This window comes from Nicotiana tabacum, chromosome 19, assembly GCF_000715075.1.
Source record: "Nicotiana tabacum cultivar K326 chromosome 19, ASM71507v2, whole genome shotgun sequence".
In the NCBI taxonomy this organism is placed as follows: Eukaryota; Viridiplantae; Streptophyta; class Magnoliopsida; order Solanales; family Solanaceae; genus Nicotiana; species Nicotiana tabacum.
This window is the reverse complement of record NC_134098.1, coordinates 60,105,771-60,120,402: the sequence shown is the minus strand read 5'-3', so window position 1 is coordinate 60,120,402 and position 14,632 is coordinate 60,105,771. Positions and strand designations below refer to the sequence as shown.

General features: G+C 35.1%; 1 protein-coding gene and 1 non-coding gene across 3 annotated transcripts; one reads left to right on the top strand and one right to left on the bottom strand.

Moving 5' to 3' along the window:
- Window positions 1-344: 344 nt before the first annotated feature.
- Window positions 345-9,265, top strand: LOC107764552 (putative glutathione peroxidase 4). Of its 2 annotated transcripts, XM_075237794.1 has the most exons (6): window positions 345-613; window positions 726-802; window positions 1,095-1,156; window positions 1,310-1,428; window positions 7,822-7,989; window positions 8,888-9,265. In XM_075237794.1, exons 1-6 carry the CDS (start codon window positions 560-562, stop codon window positions 8,918-8,920), a joined length of 513 nt encoding a protein of 170 aa, XP_075093895.1. In that variant the 5' UTR covers window positions 345-559; the 3' UTR covers window positions 8,921-9,265. The 2 variants fall into 2 exon arrangements, with proteins under 2 accessions (XP_075093895.1, XP_075093894.1); XM_075237793.1 differs by lacking the exon at window positions 8,888-9,265 and having other exon boundaries at window positions 7,822-8,139.
- A 259-nt stretch (window positions 9,266-9,524) lies between these two features.
- Window positions 9,525-9,596, bottom strand: TRNAE-UUC (transfer RNA glutamic acid (anticodon UUC)). The gene has a single exon. It is a non-coding gene; the product is annotated as a tRNA-Glu (tRNA).
- Between the last annotated feature and the right edge of the window lie 5,036 nt (window positions 9,597-14,632).

Genomic DNA, 14,632 nt, shown 5'->3' with positions numbered 1-14,632 from the left:
ATGTTCAGTGCTAATGGAATTACATATAATGACTAATGGTCGGAACATTTTTTTTGTCCAGGACTAACAAATTTCTATGAATAGAAAAGGTACTTTAAACAAATACTTTTATGATTAATGTTACTAATTTTTTATTATAAGAAATGTGCAAAAGTTTAAAAGAAAGATACATATAAATTTTAGTTTAAAAATAAATTAACTTAACTTAATTTAACTTGAAAAATTAATTGCAACAATCAAAAAGAGGATCAAACATAAATAAATCACATAAAATTCGGTCAAACATAAATTGGTCCGAGAAAGTTTGTCATGTTGAGTGGAAGCCATGCGATTGGGGAATAACTGCTGATTTGGGCAAAAGTGATAACACCGCGAAAGATGAAGTGAAGGTCCCAACTCCCAACCGCATTCACATTCAAGAAATCCAGATATGAGATACCTATTTTCTATCCCTTTAGCCAAAAGCTGTTGTTATTATTGGAATTAATCCCTCTTTATTACTATGTCATCTTTGCCCATTCCTAAATTCATTTCTCCAGTAGACTTATAATTCACAAAAATGGGTGCTTCTAAATCAGTTCCACAGAAATCAATCCACGAATTCACCGTCAAGGTCATCCCTTTATAATGGTTTCTTTAAGCTTTTTTTTTCTTCTTTTTCTTATCATTGCTCTATTTTTCTTTATTTTTGATGGGTTGTGTTTATTTGTTATCCTATATTCCAGGACATTAGAGGGAAAGATGTAGACCTTAGCATGTACAAAGGCAAAGTGCTTCTTGTCGTTAATGTTGCCTCCAAATGGTTCTTTCTTCTTCTCTTCTCTTGTTCAGTTCTTGTTTTTTTATTCTTTTTCATTTTGTTGATAACCCCGTCCAGTAACTCTGTCCACCAAAAAGACTTAGAGAGATGAGAAGAAATATCTAGTGTCCGGCCAGCTTGCGTGTAGCTCGACTACTTTTTCTTTTTCATTTTTCAATTCAAATGTTCAACTTTAAGCTATTTTTCACTGGTTCTCTGTTTCTTTGCCATGACAATTTTGATGGTACTACTTGTGCGTATGGTGATAGTGTTTTTTTCTTCTTGTTTGAAACAGTGGGTTCACAAGCACCAATTATACCCAATTGACTCAACTCTATAACCAATACAAGGATAAAGGTGGGTGCTCTGCTTAATGTTTTGGTCTGTTTCTTTTCTGTGCTCTTATGTTCTTTCAGCATTTTGTTTCTCTCAGGTTTGCTCACTCTTGCTAGAAATATATCGGTGCCTCTGTACAGACTCTTAATGTATATATTTTAATTGAGTTTTCAGGTTTTGAGGTCTTGGCCTTCCCTTGCAACCAATTTTTGAAGCAAGAGCCTGGTACGAGTCAGGAAGCTCAAGAATTTGCGTGCACAAGATTTCAGGCTGAATATCCCATTTTCCAAAAGGTATGCTGATAGAATGATAGCATTTTGAAGTTTATGGCCCTTTCCCTATATCGTAATGACTTGCATTATTTCTTGTTACATTCTGAATAATCCTCGTACATATGCTTTGGCTTACACAAGTCATAAGCATATTCTCTGCTGGCTATGGAAACAGTTTGTAAAGAACAATAACTTACACCTAAATTCCAAGCTTGTTTGAGTGGGCAATATGAATCTTCACTATCTATTTTGCTTCATTTGAACTTGTACCCAATATTCAATAATTTAGAGTCTCTTTTTTCGGTAAATCTACCTAGATAACATCCTTCGATGTGATTTTTAGGTCTTTCCTATCTCATTTAACACCTTCAATTTCATGCATTCACACCTATATACCAGTGCATCTAAAAGCCTACATTGGACATGCCGACATGGTGAAATCATCTCAAGCCACTGCCACCTTTTCTTGTTTGATCCTTTACGTGCAATTTTCTATTATACACTCATCTCGGACCTCAGAGGTGGTCTAACATCAACTGTAGTATTTGATGTTTGCTACCGTTCAATAGAACTTGCTTTCACTTTGATAAGTATCCTTCTATAACATAACATTCTGGTAACACTTCTTCATTTAAACCATCCAATTTAGTTCAATGTGTTATCTCTGCATCTTTCGTACCATTATCCATGAATATCAAACCTAGATATCTGAATTCTCTATATTTATACACTGTAATCACTAATCCCGTCTAATCTCACTTCAATTTCACTCTATTTATGCTGTCTTCTGTGTATCTACTTTATCTTCTTCTTATACTAAAACAAACTTACTTTCTAAAGTGTTTATCCATAATTCGAACTTTTGGTTAGCACTTGAAACCATTTGGACATGATAGAAAAACAAGTGAACTAGAAAGTAATGAATGTAGAAACATGTGACTGTGTAAGGAGAACTCTAAATCAAACCAAAGGAACCAAAGAGCTGCCAGTTTTGCAAAGCAAAGAGAAGGAAACGAAATCTGTAAGAGAGGAAAAGAAGTTCAAAATAGAAGATGCTTAATTCATCCCATTCCTGCCATTACAATATGAAAGCATCAATTTATAGGCTTAGGTAGTTATAAAGTTCCCAACCTCAGACTGAAGACACTAGTATGAGCTTGCAATGAGAGCTAGTATAAAAAATAATGTGTGACCTGGTACTAAAGTGAAAGTTCAAAAGTTTGAAATGCAGTTCTAGCTGCCATTTGTTCTCTTGCTCTTTCTCAACTGTAAAGTAATATGCATTTCTTTCTCCTTCAAAAAAGGTTAGAAATCTGGAAATTACGTGTGAAGGAAAATTATCTCATGTGGGCTTATGTTAAAAGATTCACTTATTGAACTAATATTTGATTAGTTGTTACGTTCCCTTTTTCTATCACTCTCTGTTCAAGTATAGCCATTGCTTCGAATAAGGGGTGTCAAACTGGTAAATTAGTTGAAGGAGTTGCATTCTCACAACCCTCTTCTTCAGATGTGAGACATGGAATACTGATGAATTCCTTAATGTACTAGCAGTTAAAAAAAAAAAAATTTAGACGGTTGCTTCAAATCTTTGAATGATTTGGTATTACTCAAAATACTCAGAGGACAACTTCGAGTTCTTGTTAATAGGTACTGAGGATTGCCTACAGTGTAGAGAAAATGGACTTTGGGCCTAACTCTACCCGAGAAGATAACTTATGAAGTGAGGATTTACTAAGACCATATAAGGAGACAACAACCTATTCCATAAATCAATGTGAGACATTCTAATACCCCTCACACGTCCATGGTTGGCCATTTGGAGTGTGGATAAGGTAACATGGGTTCCCAACATTAGAATAACTAACAAGAGGGATGTGTCTGACTCTAATACTATGTAAAGAAAATGGACATTAGACCTAACTCAATCCCAAAAGCTAGCTTATGAAATGAAAATCGGTCCAGACCACATAAGGAGACAAAACTCATTACCTCAATCAATGTGGACATTCGAACACGTAAGTTTGTAACTTTTATATATAATCTTATCGCTAATTGCAAATACCCCTTAACCTGCATTTTTATCCTGTTTTGTGCTTCTTGTAAATTGTTTTCCTTTACCGTATCCATAAGCTATTTCTTGAAGGGCTGATCCACCAAGGTCAACTTGGACTAAGATACCAAGTCGAAAGATGGTGGATCAAACTCATAGAGAATTAAATAGTGTTTGCAACGGTCGATGAAATCTTGTGGGTCCTCTGACGGCTCACCGCCAAATTGGGGAGGATAAAGTCTCTTAAATCTGTCCAGCCGCGTCTGCTCCTCAACGGTCTCTGCTCTAGCCACTGCAATCGGGAGAACTCCGCCCGTAGGTAGTACCCCGGGGTCTGATAAATAGCAGAAGCGTATCCTAGCGCATGAGCGGTAGGGGTCTGTGCTCCCCCTCCTGCCTGAGATGTGGACGGGTGGGTCCGCTTGAAATAATCCGTCCTGCTATGTTGAGTGGTAATTGGTAATTTTTACCAATATTCAGCCAAAGAGAGACATTTCTTCCACTTTATGATCTGATGACCAATCATGCATCTGAGGTTAGTTTCAAGATGCCTATTGAGCTTCTCTGTTTGCCCATTTATTTGAGTCTGAGCTCCACTACAAATTAACCTGCATTATTTTTTAAATCCTTTTGAATGAGGCAAAGAAAGGTTTGTCTCTGCCTATGAAGCTTTTAACTTAGAATGCCTTTGCTACTTTTATAGCAGTGAATGGATAAGTCTGGATTAAAAATGTGCATATTTGCTTGTACGGCCATGATGACCATGATCACATCTTTCCTTTAGATCTGGGTAGGCTCTAAATAATGTCAATGGCTATGTATTCCCAAGCTTTATTTGGGATAGGTATGGCTGCAGAAGCATTGAGTTATCTACATTCTCAGCCTTGCTCTTCTGACAAATGTCACATCTTATACCATCTTTTAACATCATTTGCAATTGAGGGCAAGCAGAGCACCAAATCTAAGTTTTTGTTGTGTAGCTAAAATTCTTGAATGCCCACCTAAGATTGAAGCTGCATACCCTCCATTATTCAACCCGCTGCCTCCTCACACTTTACCTTTATATTGGAGTGACATTTCTGTAAAGTAGTATCAGGAATTCACTGTTTATCAACATAAGGCAGACATACGTTGCTTAATTTTGCACCCTTCTTAAGTTCATAACTAGTTAGCATTTCTTGTCCCCAGTTTGCTGCAACTAGGAATGTGGTATTGCAACTGGTTTGCATCTCATGTCTCCTTGACAGTACATTTTGCAGCCACATTGTCTATTCCTTGGACTTCATAACTTTAGCCAATTAATCTGATTAGTCCCTTCTGCTGCAATGCTGTACTAATCTTATATTCTAATAAGAATTTCAAATTGAAGTGATTTATTGCAATTCTGAAGTATGAGAGTTGTAAAAAGTGCTTCTATTTGTCCACTACAATCAATAGGGATTTTTGTTTCTTTTCATATGCTGATAACCGTGAGTATTAGGGCTATAGGAGCTTTGGTTGAAGGATGCAATTCGTATATAATCTCGCATTAAAACAGCCCTTTCCTTTATATCATGCATATCGTTCTACTACAAAGGTCTTGCTGAAATTTTGTAAGGTTAATGCAATTGCTGTCATTATGGCTTTGCTTGAGTTCTAAGAAGGCGTTAGTTGCTTCTTCTATCCACTCAAATCTTTCCTTCTTCAGTAGATTGGTTAATGGTTTGCTTATCAGGATATAGTTCGTAATAAACTTCCTTAATAAGCCTCCTGAATATTCAGTGGGAGCCAAGAGTATCTTTATTCCTTAAATAGGGTTGGGGCTCTCTAACCATTGTTCCACGTTGGTATAGTTGTCTAATCTCCTTCACCAGCTATAATTTGGTCCAAGTACAAGACCTGTGGCTGGACAAAACTGCTTAAATCTTTTAGCAAATAAGTGTTTCTGCCTCGATAAAGTAATCACAACTCTTATTCAAATCAAAGGAACACAAAAAGAGTTCTGGTAGTTGCAAAGCGAAGGAGAGAGGAAAACTGAAGAAGTAAAGAAAAAGTCAAATCTGAAGATGCTTAATTCATTTTAATCCTCCCTATTATAATGCACACCGAAGGATCAACTTATATGCGTTGGCGATTAAAATGATCACAGCCTCATGTTGACATCGCTAGTAACAACTTGCAAGGAGGGCTAATATATAAAGTAAAGATTATACTTGGAGCAAATCGTAAAGTGACAATTGTGACATGCTGTCATAACTGCCAAGGTTGCGTACTCCTCGAGCTTAACGTAATATCATGACTAGAAGAGAATTGGAGTAATTATAGGAGTTCAAGAATCATTTGATCAGTGTTTTAGTTAAGCCATATGGATCCTCTTGACTGTCCTCAAGAGTATTTTGCAAGATTGCCAATATGTTCCATTTTGTCGTTAGCTTATCATTACCTTCAACAAAAAATGTCATGAATAATCAGAACCTAGGGCTGAAATCATCCCCCCCTCCCCCCTCCCCCCTCCCCCCTCCCTTTTTTTTGTTTTTAAGTTGGCTATACCATCCCTCATTCTTTGTTTTTGGACTTTCTTGTTCTTATGTTCACCTTAACATTCAGACTTCAGATATGTTCTGATATTTTGTTTATTATTCTGTTCTACCATAAGTTATTCATAATACTTGGATTTTGGAGTTTTACTACTGAATCATTCAAAAAGAAAAGAGCAAAGTAATCAAGGTAAAATGTCTGTAAAGAACCTAGTGGAGAAAGGGTTGGTTATCTTGTTAACGACCAATAAGCTGATCAATTTTTGTTGGGAAATGGTAGTGGTAGTTGTAATTGTTTAAATACCTCTATACATTATCACTATGCACTTTGCTATTGTATGATAATAGACTATAAAGTTAGGCAGGCTCTACTTAAATCTCTGACATAAATAAAAATAGAGTATCTGACAGTAATTGCTTCATCCTCACTGGATACCCTTCTCTTTAGGCCACTTATCCTTTAGTTCCCCCCCCCCCCCAAACCCCAACACACTGTTACCTTCTCTAAAATGCTTGAATAATTTGTTCTAGAATTATTTCACTTGAACTTTTGACAACATTATATTTAAAGTGAACAATTGATATACATTTCCAAATATATATGACTATGTGTTACTCATTTTGAAGTTTTGAAGTGTGTGATCATCCCATCTAAAAGCTTAAGCTTTTATAAAGAGCACATTTTTATTTGCTTAATTATGTTTTCAATACGCCTCCTCACGTGCGAGCCTGATTTTTTGGGGCCGAGCACGTGAAAATTCAATTTGATAGTGGGTAGCCGTGAGACGCGAAACCAGGACTTCTGCCTAATCTGGTACCATGTTGAAATGTGTGACCATCTTGTCAAAAAGTTTAAACTATATAGTGAGCATAATTTTATGTATTTAATTATATCTTCAACACTAGTCTACATCAACAGATTGAAATGCTTAAAATATTTTGATTATTTATTAACCACATGTAATTTCCCTCAGCAAGGATGGTCTTGCATAGTTTGGCTTGAAATTATCCCTTGTTCTTATGTTGATCTAGTTGTGGTTTAATATTGTTAATTGTCCCACATTAAGTTGAGGGAATGAGTTGTTGTCTCCTTATATAATAATGGACAATCCTAACCTCATTAGCTCACTTTGGGATTGAGTTAAGCGCAAGATCCATTTTTCTTAGTATAGGACCAGACAAATCACATCAATTCTTTGTTTACCCGATATTGTGCCCCATGTTATGTTGTCTATGTCCAGCCATGGGAGTGGGGTGGGTGAGGTTAAGTCCCATTGAGGGAATGAATTGTTATCTCCTTATATGGTCTTGTCCAACTATCAGCTCATGAGCTAGCTTTTGAAATTGAATTAGACCAAATGTCCATTTTGTTGACAATAGTTAAATGGATAGACCAAAAGTCTAATTTGTTGTCAATTGTTATGTGTCTCTGGCATATCGCCTAACCACACTTTCTCTAGAACAATTAAGCTTTGATTCTTATAGTCTTAAAGAGTCCAATTTTATATCTTTTCACATCCTACATGAAATAACTTGAAAACTGTCATATCTCTATTAAACTCTTATTTTACCCAGGGTAAGATTTAGGTTTGGAGGTGATTTCATTTTAATCAAAGAGATCAAGTTTTCCAGTTATGAATTTATGATGTATCATGAACATATTCTTGTCTTTCTGCCCAAATCTGGAAGCAGCCTCTTGCTGTGAATAACGTTCTGCATAGTATGTTCGTCCAGTCTTGTTAATTAAGATTTTGAACAAATCTATGAATAAAGTTTGTATTGTTGTTTGATTGCAACACAGAGGTTTTGGTAACAAACTGGAATCACAAACTATTTGATGCTCAGGTGCGAGTTAATGGTCCAGATGCCGCCCCAGTGTACAAATTCCTTAAAGCAAGCAAAGGTGGTTTTTTAGGTTCCAGAATTAAGTGGAATTTCACCAAGTTTTTGGTTGATAAGGAAGGGAAAGTTATCAGGCGCTATGGCTCAACTACTCCACCATTCTCTCTCTCTGTCTCTCTCTCTCTCTCTCTCTCTCTCTCTCTCTCTCTCTCTCTCTCTCTCTCTCTCTCTCTCTCTCTCTCTCTCTCTCTCTCTTCCAATGCTGACGTTTGTCTGGTTATCTTTCCCTTACCCTTAATTCTCTAAGGTATTGCTGTTGCAGTAGTATTTGTTCAGAAGAATTCCACTGAACTTGAGAGTATGCTATAGTTGATAAAGCAACAGTACACATTTTCTAGGAAAAAGGAACAAAGGCTATAGAGCTTAATTTACTTTCCTGTTTTGAACAGAAATATAAAGCATTTGTTCTATCTCTTGTTTGCATACATTTAATTTCTGTCAGAGGTTATTATATATAGGCATACTAATGATTCCCTAAACCCCACCTTATTAGCTTCTACATCTAAAAAGGGCAGCCCAGTGCACAAAGCATTCTGCGTTCACGCAAGATCTAGGGAAGGGCCGCACCCCAAGGGGGTGTGATGTAGGCAGCCTACCCTAATGCAAGTATCAGTGGCTGATTTCACGGCTCGAACCCGTGACCTATAGGACACATGGAGATAACTTGATCGTTGCTCCAAGGTTCCCCTTCTTATTAGCTTCTACATCTGAATCTCTTATTCGCCTTGGGATGTTGTCAAGTTGTGGAATGAGGGAATAAAGACCATATATTAGTGCCAAGTAGATTGAGGAGTCTTCAACTTGTTTACATTTCAGGTATCTCATGTAGAGATCATGAACTAGTCCGTCTTTATATTTTGTCTAATACTTCAAGTTTTTCATGTCATATATTTTTGGGTCTGATGATATCCAATTGGAGAACTAATTGCTTGTTCCTGTAGTTGGTCCATGTACATTCCTAAATGGCGTTGACAGCTAAGTAAAAATTCTTGCTTGATTTTTGTTGCAGGCTGTTATCGAAAAGGCAATAAGGGAGAATTGACAAGGTTGTGTCTAGTTCAGAAGTGCAGTCAATTAAACTTGCGATATAAAGAAGAGAGAGCGAAAGAAGCTTTCTGTCAAATGCAATTTTCTTATTCTTGTCGTGTGCTTTTAAGTTCATTCCTTTTGGTGATGTTGAGGTGGTTTTCAGCCTTTTGTTTGGAGGATTCATGTGTTGCAGACATGAAAACGTAACTAAATTGGTCCTTATTACCTAATATTGTACATTTTCCACTATCCTTTTATGTATACTGATTATTAACTGTTAGAGATCGTTCGGTTCACAAACAAGTTTTGTATGGATTATAATGCAGAATTATATACAGTCACAATTATTGTTGGATTATTTTATCAGAGGGTCTATCGGAACAGTCTCTCTGCCCTTCCAAGGTAGGGATAAGGCTGCGTACATCTTATCCTTTCTAGACTCCACTTTTGGTAATTCGCTTTGGCAAGTTGTTGTTGTTCGTTCTTCACATGATTTGGAGATAGAGTATATACTCTATATAACATACTGTGAAACATGCCCTTTTAATCGGATAAATAAACAAAGAGTAAACTTGATCAAGGCAATTTGAGAAGGGAAAAAGCAAAAAGGAAAAAAATTCCGTTACCGGGAATCGAACCCGGGTCTCCTGGGTGAAAGCCAGATATCCTAACCGCTGGACGATAACGGAAGGTTGTTGCAATTGTTTCCAACAAACAACTTTATACCTGAATAGGCCAAAAAAGAATAAAATGTAAACCGAAAGAAAGAATGATTGATCTAGTTGTTTATAATAATGGCAGTGTAATTTAACTAGTTGTTTATAACAGCGTAATTTAACTAGTTGCTTATAATAATACAGTTGGTCTATGGTACAACTTTATTCAATTTCATACTTGGTTTATTATCATGTGTGGAAAAAAAAAAATACTTGGCATGAGGCAATAATAAACTAAGGAAAATAATAATTATCAATATCTAAACATTTTGAAAATGAAAGTTATGTTGCATATAAAAATATGAGATAAAACATAAATAATCTTGAATTTATCTCTTAAAAGTTTAAAAAATTAATTTAAACACTTTCTTATAATGCTGAATTCAGAACTATAAATATGTAGAAATGTATTTGCATTCGATGTATATGCCAAGCAAAAATGTTTCTGTAAAGTTTATCACTAAGCCATGGTAAACTTATATATGTATATATTCATACTTTAATTTATCACTCAATCATAGTAGATTAACATAGTTTGGTGCATGCATCCGGATTCGCGTAAATTCTTTCTACAATATTTAGAACAACTGATAGATAGTACCAAGAGATAATTAACAATAAACTGATAATAATTTAATGACACTTATGTCATTTATATGATCTTAAAAAAAAATGATAAGTCAAAAGCCATGTTAGCTCAATTCTCAATTTGTGATTGAATTGAGCGGATCGTACAGATAAAATCGTTACATGATTTTACTATAATAAACATACTGAATATCTTGTTGAGCAGATAAAAGTTATAAAGAGGTGAATTATTTTTTAATATATAAAAGTGCTTGTATTTATCATCGAGGTTATGATTTATAAATGAGTGAATTCTCTTTAAGTTTTTTCTCACATTTTTAACGGAAGAGTATGAAATTTAACTGGATCAATAGTGGCGGATTGGATTGCAATTTGAACTCTTTTGAGTTGTGATATAGTTAATCTTGTTAATGTATAACTCATGTATTTCTGCGTTGTATACTTTTTTTTTACTGTCCTTTTATATCATATTCCACTTAAAATCTGAATGATACTCACTTCAGTCCTTTTTATCTGTTCAATAACAAAGTTAGGCCAGAGAATGCTTTTTACTTTTAAAAACCAAAGACATGAATTACTTTTTTAACTACTTCGAGAAAGCTCATACTATTCATTTAAGGAAGAGATGAGAGTAACCTAATTAACATCTTTGTAATTAATGTTATTAAATATTCTTTCGTTATATGCGTTCAAACTTTGAATGACATATGAAAAAGGACAGAAATGAATATGACCGAATTGATATACATCGGGTCATTTTAATTGATTTTTTTTTGGTTGTTTTCACTCAAATTAAGAAACTCACATTTTAACATTAATTAATAATAAAGTTGACCCTTATTAACCTTTAGTATTACTTTAATGTGTTCTTTGAAAATAAAATAAATACTCAAAGATTTTTTATTCCAAGGATAACTTTAGAAAAAAGAAGTTAAATCCTTCTTAATATCTGAAAAAATCAAATTAAATATTATGAACTACAAGAAAAAGGAAAAAAAAAATTAAAGTAATTAAAATGGACATGAGGGAATAGTATATGTAAGTATTTATTTCAATAGTAAGGAGGTAAATGCGGATAAGTTTTTCCAGGAAAGTCCTATTCATGAATTTCCCAACACTTGTCAAGCGCCTCAGATTTCCAGTCGAATTTACTTGTGATATTATTAAATATTTAAATTAATTGACTTATAAGGAGATTACATTTTGAGGAGAGTAATCAGTAGATTGACAGTCCGATGACAAAAACACAAAACTAAATTCAAATATCTTCTTAAGTAAAAAAGTCATTGCAGACGCCGAGGTTGAAACTGATATTAAAGTGTAAGTGCATGAAATACTTGCGCTGTACGTTAACGAGATAACTGACCCCATTAACATATAGTGTATTTATTTCATGCGCTATATATAAAATTGTTCACCCTTTATGTTAACACTTATTTTGGTCACTTGAGTTTAAAATATCATTATTTTAGTTCCGGACTCTTGTTTTAATACCTTGGAACAATTTTCTTTTAACATTAACATTATGTATTTTTGGAAAAAGATTCTCTTATTATCAGCAAAAAGCCAAAAATAGGCTTAATAACAAAAGAAGTATTTGAGTATTTCCTACCATTCGAATAATTAAATGTCATCTCTAAACTTGACTGACATTGACCACTAACCGCAGCCCTTAGGGTCTGTCTTTTGTCTATTTTAGGAACATCTACTGGTACTTTATATCGAATCTAATACATTATTAAGGTTGTATCTGGAAATACAAGACTATTCATTGATACAGGTATCATCATATCAATGCAGTTAGAAAGGGGTAGTTAGATATAGCTCCACCCAATGTCACGTCAAATCAAATACTATTAACCAGCAAACAAGGGGTGTAGGCACCTTATACCATGCGATATTACGGGACACCGCTTGGTTAAATATTTTCAATAAATATTTATAAAAAAAATAAAAATATTGGGAGACGCATAGAAAATAACACCCTTGTAATTATAGTAATTTATTCATTTGTCCATTTTTTCAAATTATGATACCACCTATGTAAAATTCCATATATGCCACTGGCCAGAAAAGTTACCCTAACTTTTATCCATTACAACAACAACAACATACTGAGTATTATCCTACACTGTGGGATCTGAGAAGGATAGTGTGTACACACAGTGGCGGATCCACCCTTTAGGATGGGGTGGTATGGCACCCGCTAGGTTGGTAAAATTATCATATATTTATATAGAAATGTTCTTAATCTAGGTTCAATATTTGATCCTGCTACCCCCAGTTACAAACTAGACAAATGTGCCATGGCTGGTAGACCTTTTTAAAAACTTTTCTCGTGTGGAAAATTCAAATTCGAATTTATCTTGAACCTTATTTGACTTTTTCTTTTGTACTTTTTATTTTCTTTGTCCCAGTTATTATTATTTTTGGCTACCTCCTAATTTTCTATTTATTGTTTATTATTTTTTATATTTTTTCCCTCTATTCTATTATTTTATCTGTGATCTTTAGCAAGAACACTCAAAAGAGAGCCTCCAAAATTTAAAAATTTCATAAAATAACTCTTAATCACAAATATTTTAGTTTTTTTCTTTCAAAATCAAAAAACTTGGGTCTTGATCGGAATTTTGGATTGAGATAAAATTTAATTTTTGTAATTTCTTTTTTCTATTATAACATATAAATTTGTGCTATTCTATGATTCTCAAATACAACTTAAATCCCTTTACTATTAAATTATGATTAATATTTCAAGCATTGCCTAAAAAAATATGAGATTTATGATTTTAAGTTTTGGGAGCTTGTAGTTTATCTAGTTCTGTATTTACCTATGGGGAATAATTTATCTATTGAAAATATTTTCTTATTTTTCTTATTCTGATTGATGGAATTCCCTTATGAAGATGTTATTTTACTTGTCCACATTTATTTTTAGCATACAAAAAAGATGCATTTTCTTAGTGAAAATATTGATTTTACTTGTATTTTTAATAATAAATGTATGATTCCTTCTTTAAAATGCTTATTACATTTGCTTAGATGTAATTTTCATACAAAAAAATAACTTACCAAGTGAAATCTCACAATTAGGGTCTGAAAAAGAGATGTAATTTTTATATTTGCAAATAAAAAATACCTATTAAATTGGCCGAATAAACTAAACAAAATGAACCTAACAAATATTTCGAACAAACTCTATATTGGTTATTACAATGTGTACATTACAGGAAATTGTGGCACCCGCCACCTTCAAATCCTAGATCCGCCTCTGGTACGAATACCTTACCCCTACCATGTGAAAATAGAGAGGTTGTTTCCAGTAGACCCTCGGCTCAGAAAAGTATAAGCACCATATTAATGAAAATATAGACAAGGAGAGACAGTACCAAAAAGCCATATAAAAGCAGAATAAAAATAACAAGATAGTAAGGTGATCAACAATGAAAGAAAACAACGATTAGTCATAAAAATCTATTACCAACAGAAAGCGAGACTGTGTGCGAATACTACTGTTATGAACACTCTAGACTACCTACTCTGCTACCCTAATCCTCGACCTTCATACCTTCCTATCAATGGTCATGTCCTCTGTCAGCTGAACTTGCGCCATGTCTTGCCTAATCACCTCTCCCCACCTCTTCTTTGGCCTACCTCTACCTCTCCGTAGGCCCTCCAATGTCAACCTCTCACACCTCCTCACCGGGGAGTCTGTTCTCCTCCCCCTCACATGACCAAACCACCTAAGCCGCGTTTCCAGCATCTTGTCCTCAATAGGGGCCACACCCACCTTGTCGCGAATAACCTCATTTCTGATCCTATCTAGCCTGGTGTGCCCGCACATCCATCTTAACATCCTCATCTCTGCTACCTTCATCTTCTGGACATGAGCGATCTTGACTGGCCAACACTCAGCCCCATACAACATCGTTGGTCTGACCACTAATCTGTAGAACTTACCCTTAAGTTTTGGTGGCACCTTCTTGTCACACAAAACACCGGAAGCGAGTCTCCATTTCATTCATCCCACCCCAATACGATGTGTGACATCTTCATCTTCTCCCCACCCCCTGAATAATAGACCCAAGGTACTTAAAACTTCCTCTTCTAAGGATGACTTGCGAGTCCAGCCTCACCCCCATTCCCCTCCTTGAGTCTCGCCACTGAACTTACACTCCAAGTATTCTGTCTTGGTCCTGCTCAACTTGAAACCTTTAGATTTCAGGGTCTGCCTCCATACCTCTAATTGCGCGTTCACACTGTTTCGCGTCTCGTCAATTAATACAATATCATCTGCAAATAGTATGTGCCATGGCACTTCCCTTTGGATATGGCATGGCAGTACGTCCATTGCCAGAGCAAAAAAAAAAGGCTGAGTGCCGACCCCTGATGCAACCCCATCATAATCGGAAAATGGTCCG

Excerpts from the sequence above, each read along its gene's own strand:
- LOC107764552 (XM_075237793.1), top strand. The coding sequence starts at position 560 with ATGGGTGCTTCTAAATCAGTTCCACAGAAATCAATCCACGAATTCACC. Across the intron at positions 803-1,094 it reads GTTAATGTTGCCTCCAAATG|TGGGTTCACAAGCACCAATT; the intron begins GTTCTTTCTTCT and ends TGTTTGAAACAG. Across the intron at positions 1,429-7,821 it reads AATATCCCATTTTCCAAAAG|GTGCGAGTTAATGGTCCAGA; the intron begins GTATGCTGATAG and ends TTTGATGCTCAG.